Below are 6862 nucleotides of genomic sequence, written 5' to 3'. Positions count from 1 at the left end.
ATGTTGGGAATGGAGGATGTGTTGTGTGAAATAGGAGGAGAAGAAATGAACGAGCAGGGGTTGCCCCCCGGGTTTAGGTTTCACCCTACTGATGAAGAGCTCGTTACCTTTTACTTAGCCTCCAAGGTCTTCAATGGCGCCTTCTCTGGTGTTGACATTGCTGAGGTCGACCTCAACCGCTGTGAGCCGTGGGAGCTCCCAGGTACCGTACAGACTTTTACTTATATACATAGACATATCCTTGCTTCATGCATGTCTATGCATATATGCATGGCAATATTCTCTTCCCCTGTTTTAACACCACTTCACTTTGCTTTTACTTTAACTATCACAGATGAGTGCCATCATGCATGGTTCATGACTTGGTTAGCTTAGTATATTAAACGGAACCTGGAGTAAACCGAACCCCCAAACACCTTTTTCTCTTTTGCCTCTCAACATGAGACTTCACACGCACTCACTCCCCTGTGATCTTATATTCCAGGTGGTGGGCTTATAGGGGATGCATAACCCAATGACGACAACAAATTTCATTTTATGTATAAATGGTTCCACAGATAGATCGAGTTAGGTTAGTTTGGGTCCAGAACTCCCAGAAACAACAGGGTGGCCGGCCATTCCTTAATTGCTAGCTTTACGCATAGCTTTCATATATTTGTCTCTTTGGTTACTGCAATTTTCCATCTGCACAATCAATATTTTAGTTACATTCACATATAAATATGTTCATCTCCCCATCAATGTCATACACAGTTTGAGTATGAATCACACAAACCTTTTAATACTCTCCCCCTCCCTCTCTGGAATGTACACATCATTTATGGCCACAAAATCTCTCTCTCTCTCTCTCTCTCTCTCTCTCTCTCTCTCTCTCTCTCTCCCCTTGCAGTCAGAGAGAGAGAGAGAGAGAGAGAGAGAGAGAGTAAATGAATTGTTTGATAATAAATGTCTCAACCACCATGTATTGTGTGTGTGTGGATGGGTGGGGTGCTAACAGATGTGGCAAAGATGGGGGAGAGAGAGTGGTATTTCTTCAGCGTGAGGGACAGGAAGTACCCGACGGGGCTGAGGACGAACCGGGCGACCGGAGCGGGGTACTGGAAGGCAACAGGGAAGGACAGGGAGGTGTACAGCAGTGGATCCAATGGGGCGCTGCTTGGGATGAAGAAAACCCTTGTGTTCTACAAGGGCAGGGCTCCCCGCGGTCTCAAGACCAAGTGGGTGATGCATGAGTACCGCCTGGATGGTGACTTCTCCTACCGCCACACCTCCTCCAAGGTATGCCACATCCTCAATCATCTCACATCTTTCTTTTAAGCTTTTGCCGTGGGAATCAAGGCAATTAAACAATAATCCCCAATCAGCTCAGCCAGCTTCTCCGTCTAGCTCTCTGTCGTTTTTGGGTTTGACTTGCTCCTTTACCCTAAAACATGTACTACTTAACACTGTTCACTGTATGTTTGTTCTAGGCTGCACCCTGGAATGATTCAAGTGGTAGAGGGTTGTTTTTATATGAAATTATAATAGTAATCTTGCAGGCTTTGGTAACTGCTAAAAACTCAGGGGTCACTTGACATCTTGTTAATTGTGAGAAGCTTAAGGGGAAGTGGTTTCATAGGGCACAGAATTAGGGGTGGCTTTAGAATTTACTCTTTCAAAAAAAAATAAAAACTGTTACGGGATGAATTCCTAGTTATTTTAAAGTCATTTCACGTGTGTCACGAGCAAAAAAAGATTAAACCATTTAAATTTTTTAATATTTTATTTGCCTGCTTGACGATAATAAATAATGGATGACAAATGTAAGTGGTTCAAACCCAAGTGTTTAGAGAGGTCTCCTTTTCCTAAATCCCAAGGGAGTTTACACAAGAGGTGGAAAAAAGGAACCAGCGCACCTTAATTAACCCTACAGAACTATAGAGGATCCTAATCTCAAAATATGTATGGTTCTTGATATGAGCAGGAGGAGTGGGTGATATGCAGAATATTTCACAAAGCGGGGGAGAGAAGAGGGCCAATACTATTTCAAGGACCAAGCTACATCCACCAGTTTGAAGCTGCATCATCTTCTTCAAGCACAGCCAATTCTAACTGCTTGCCTCCACTGCTGGATTCCACCCCACATCCTAAAACTAGCACTACTACAACTCTACTACAGCCCCAGTCTCATCATTATCTCCTGCAGAACCCATTTCAGATTCACCACCAAGAAAGTGACTTCAAAGGTTCCCTGATTATAAACCCAACATCAATGCCATCATCCCACCATCGAGCCCATCACCTCCTCCCAGCAAATGGGCCTCTAACCCAACCCTCATTTTCCCCAATCACAACAGACAAAAACACAGACTTGATCATCGACCACCCATCATCATCATCATCACCATCAGTACCATCAAACCTTTTCGAATCCCTGCTCCTCTCACATCAACAAGCACCCAGCACTACTATTTCTACTGTTCCCAAGCAGTGCAAGACAGAGGAGGCCAACTTTTCCTTTTCCCATGCCCAATTCCCACCTGATGCTGCTAGCTTGCGCTGGGTGGACAAGATTCACCAGAAGCAGCACCCTCTGCCTTTTGAGATGGATTATAGCGACGCAGTGTTGGCTCCAGCTGCTGTTCATCAGGAGACGTCCACTGCAGCTGCTGCAGCTTTCAACACCGCCGGCTTTGATCAGCTTATGGCCGTAGATCCATATGGGCTACCAATCTAAACCCTACATATTTTATATATATATATATATATATATATATATATTATATAATCAATCACTTATGGGGAAACTCCTCAGTGTAATCCATCAGTGCTGGAGATTTTTTGCACCTTAGTTAGGGTTATATATATAATTACCATATTGTAAGAAAGATTGTTCTTGTATATGTTTTGTGTAGGCTGCGCTACGGGACAGGAGAGGGGGGCGGGGAGGGGGGGTTCCTGTTTGGTAAAATAATTGATGGGACGGGCGTGGATGGGATATCTGGATGCGAGAGGTGTTCATATAATTGACGTCACCTTTGTCCGCATCATTGATGATGGGGATGGGTCCCACTACCTTGCATGCATGCGGCAGGAGTCATAGCATAGCATAGCCGTAGCATAGCTAGCTAGTTTAGTAGGAGATCTGGACCCCCTATGTATTTATTATCTATGTGGGTTTCATTTGGGGGAACAGAACTACGCAATATGCAAGAATATAACAAAAAGCATTTTGCATACATGATGAATCATGAAATTAAAACCACAATCATTCGAAACCACAATCATCATCATCATAATGCATTGTAGTATGTGCATGTGATGCATGGATCATCGTCATCACCATCATCATATTAATGCATGGATGCATGTAGTATGTGCATTGCCATGCATGGATCATGACCACCAACCAAATGCAGTGCATGACATGCATACACACGAGGCATCCATGCATGCATGAGGACAACCAGTGGTGACAAAATAGGGCACGGCAGCAAGACACCTCAGTAATCATAGTTTTGGATCTCTATTTATTTATAGGGCTTCATCCTACCTAATAATTTCTAAAGAGGGTGGCCAATATCAGCCTAGGCTTTCTTGAGCAACAGGAATGGGCCTAGTTATTGGACTGGGCCGGCTTCTATTGTGTATTGATCCCTAATTAAGTGTAATGCTTTTAGGCATGAGGAATTATTCACTTTGACCTATTAGCTTAATGGTTATCTTATAAATATTGTCTCACATAGTTAAAACTCAAACCATTCTTATAAGTTTAAATTTTCCTAGTTAATGCGGACATGTGATACTAGGCTAATTATACACCAATACAATTAACCTTCAAACATGTTCGAACATTCAATTGGTCAACAATCCTAGTGAATTTTTCCTATAAAAAATATCTTAATTAATTAAAGTTTAAACCATCCTAAAAAGCTTAAAATTTTCCTTATATTGAGACTGAGTTAGTGGTACAATACCATTTAACTTGTAAACATGTTAAACATTCATCAATCAAGACACAAAATACAACTCTCCATGAAGGCTCCCACAAACCTAGAAAGTAAATAGCCTAATACACAAAGCTTTTGCATATATATAGTCTGAATAAGAGACAAATGGCATTTACATATGTATAATTTGATTAAGAGACAAACCACAATGATTCTATAGTACACAATTAAAAGGTTAATTAAAGCTTGTGTTTGGACCATTATTTAAAAATGGTATAAATTTAAATAAATTTTAAAAAAACAATTATGCCCATACTTTTGCAAATAAGACCTTAGATAGGCTTCATTTGAGTTCTAAAAAATATTACAATATTAATTGTCCATGTGCATTATATCAAAACGCGATTACATATAAAATTTATTTAAATATAATACAAATTTTCATTTTTTTGAAAAAAAATTCATAAAAATGAAAATTTTGTTAATTAGTTCACATTATATTTTATTTGTCACTTACAATCAAAGAAATTATTCCCTTAATATCAATATATAAAATATGTTAATTTTTTAAATCAGTATAATCCTATATTAATTTTCCACATATATTTCATTTCATTCAATAACCAAAGCAATTTTTATTTTTTTTACCTTTTTTTTTCTTCAAAATGGGCCCCCATCTCCTTTCGGGACTTTTAAAGGAATGGAAGAACCAATTAAAAAGTAGAACCTGAATGCTTTTAACTAATTCAAACTCAAGCACCATATGATTTGTGCCTTACCAACTAAATTGTGCAATGCCGAGCAACTTCGTATTTGGAGATCTATTCCTGCCGAAGTACATATTCCTGTTTAAAAACATATTGAAGACGTCCTCAAGAATGAACATGTCTGCCAATTTATACCGACTCCAATTCCACAACATGTTTTTAAAGGAGAGCCCTAATCTAACTAACGTGGGGATGAGGCATTTCTAAAATAATGCACATATTATCCACAGCACAAAGAGTTTAATGAAGATCTCATATCAATCTAATAATGTATGATTATTGCCAAAGCATGTGAAAAGAATTGTCCAGGGGAAAAACAAAAATACTTGAGCCTCCATATGTGTATTAATGGAATACAACAGTGAAGGAGGCCAAGAGAATTATTACATACCAGTCCACTAAAGCACTACACTAGGCAAGCACATTTAAGCCGTCAAAAAGCCCCTGCACCAAGAGAAATATCACAGTTAGCTGCACTTCATGAAGCAACTCCTTAATCTTGCACAAAGAGGAGACGATGGAACTGTCAACCCATCTGCCCTGCAGCAATCATAGGGCAGCATTTTTGTCTAAGCAGAACAATATTTGCAGTTCCCCATTTAGTTGGATCAGGAATATATATATATGGAGGGGTAGGGGGCATGCTGAATTTGGAAAGTAAAGAAACAGAGAGGGGGAGAGAGAAGAAATAAGAAGGGGGGAGGAGAAGAGAAAAATCTAAAGGTTGAAGAGAGCAGCACAGAAATTTGGGACAAAGCAGACAATTAAAGAACAGAAAAAGAACTGAACAGAACGGAACAGATCAGGGAAGAGATTGCAAGAGAGGAGGGGAAAAACCCAATCTGAAATTCTGATCCAAAGCTGATTAACTATTTCATACGTTACAAAGAAAGTACTTGTACGCCTGACATTGCAACTAAAAACAAATATTTACGATCCAAAGCTGATTAACTATTTCATACATTACAAAGAAAGTACTAGTACATCTGACATTGCAACTAAAAACAAATATTTACAAAATAACCCCAAGTAAAACAAGTAAATATAAAATAACTTCAAAGCATTTAAAATACACAAAATAACCCAAAACTTATTTAAAAAAACTGAATTTTTCTCCAAATTAAAACAAAAATCCTAGCTACAATATGAACTATCCATTACACATAAAGAACCAGTTAACCCATTGACCCAAAGAACTCCATAACCGAATCACATGGCAAGCTATGGAGCAGACAAAATTCAAAACTATTTTTACCACAATAAACTAGTCAATCTTTTAAACAATGCATCTCACTCTCACATGATTGGCTTTGTTCAACATTCATTCAGTTAGAGCATAGCCTCATTTCTGAACTCATTACTGACAGCAGTGCATCATTTTTTATTTATATTAAATTGGGTACACAATTAGAGTTTGCAAATGAGCCATTCTGGGCCACACAAATTGCAGCTTTAGAAACCACAATCTCTGGATAAAAGAGCTTTTTAACCAAGATTACGAGCTAAAAGGACATAGATAAGGGCCTCATAAATAAGTAGAGTTGATGGTCAACAATATTTTAAGATCTAAAGTGTGCCGTACACAAGGGAAATGCTCTTTAAAGAGTGCTAATTAGGTCAAGGCCACCTTAAAAAGCAGGAAAGTTGATACCTAGGTGATAAAGCATAACTGCAGCAACTTCAACCCGTCTCAGATGTTTGTTATGCAAGAGTGATTGCAACAATTATTGGATTTGAGTATGGATTATATTATTAGTTTTAGTAACTCCATTTTCAACAGTCAAGACTCAAAGACCAATGATTTAAATGGCATTACAAAAAAGATAGTTGGGGGCCGGGGCACTGATGCTGGCTACCCACCACAATAGCAGCTGCGACCCCTACAGCTATTTTTTATTTTCTTTCATTTTTCATCCCATTTTCTTTCTCATATCATTTCCGATTAACCATATGTAGAGGAGGGGGAGGAGATGATAATAAGAATGACAATGATAGACAATTATTTGTTTCCGATAAGAAAAGAAATTTGTTAATGAAAATGAGATGATAAGACTTGGAGAACTAGAAGTCCTGAAAAAATAATAAAATAATAGTAGATATATATATATTGAAAAAAATAGAAGACTAAAAGATAATTACAAAAGGTTAGCCCTCCAATCCCTCTAC

At 38.5% G+C, this 6862-nt stretch overlaps 1 protein-coding gene across 1 annotated transcript; it reads left to right on the top strand.

Moving 5' to 3' along the window:
• Nucleotides 1-2864, top strand: LOC131161380 (protein CUP-SHAPED COTYLEDON 3). The gene is made up of 3 exons (XM_058117116.1): nt 1-202; nt 998-1278; nt 1964-2864. The coding sequence occupies exons 1-3, from the start codon at nt 1-3 to the stop codon at nt 2714-2716; spliced, it is 1236 nt and encodes a 411-aa protein (XP_057973099.1). The 3' UTR covers nt 2717-2864.
• The last annotated feature ends 3998 nt before the right edge of the window (nt 2865-6862 follow it).

The sequence above is a fragment of the Malania oleifera genome, chromosome 8 (assembly GCF_029873635.1).
Source record: "Malania oleifera isolate guangnan ecotype guangnan chromosome 8, ASM2987363v1, whole genome shotgun sequence".
NCBI classification, from domain to species: domain Eukaryota; kingdom Viridiplantae; phylum Streptophyta; class Magnoliopsida; order Santalales; family Ximeniaceae; genus Malania; species Malania oleifera.
This window is presented reverse-complemented; position numbering and strand designations above follow the sequence as displayed.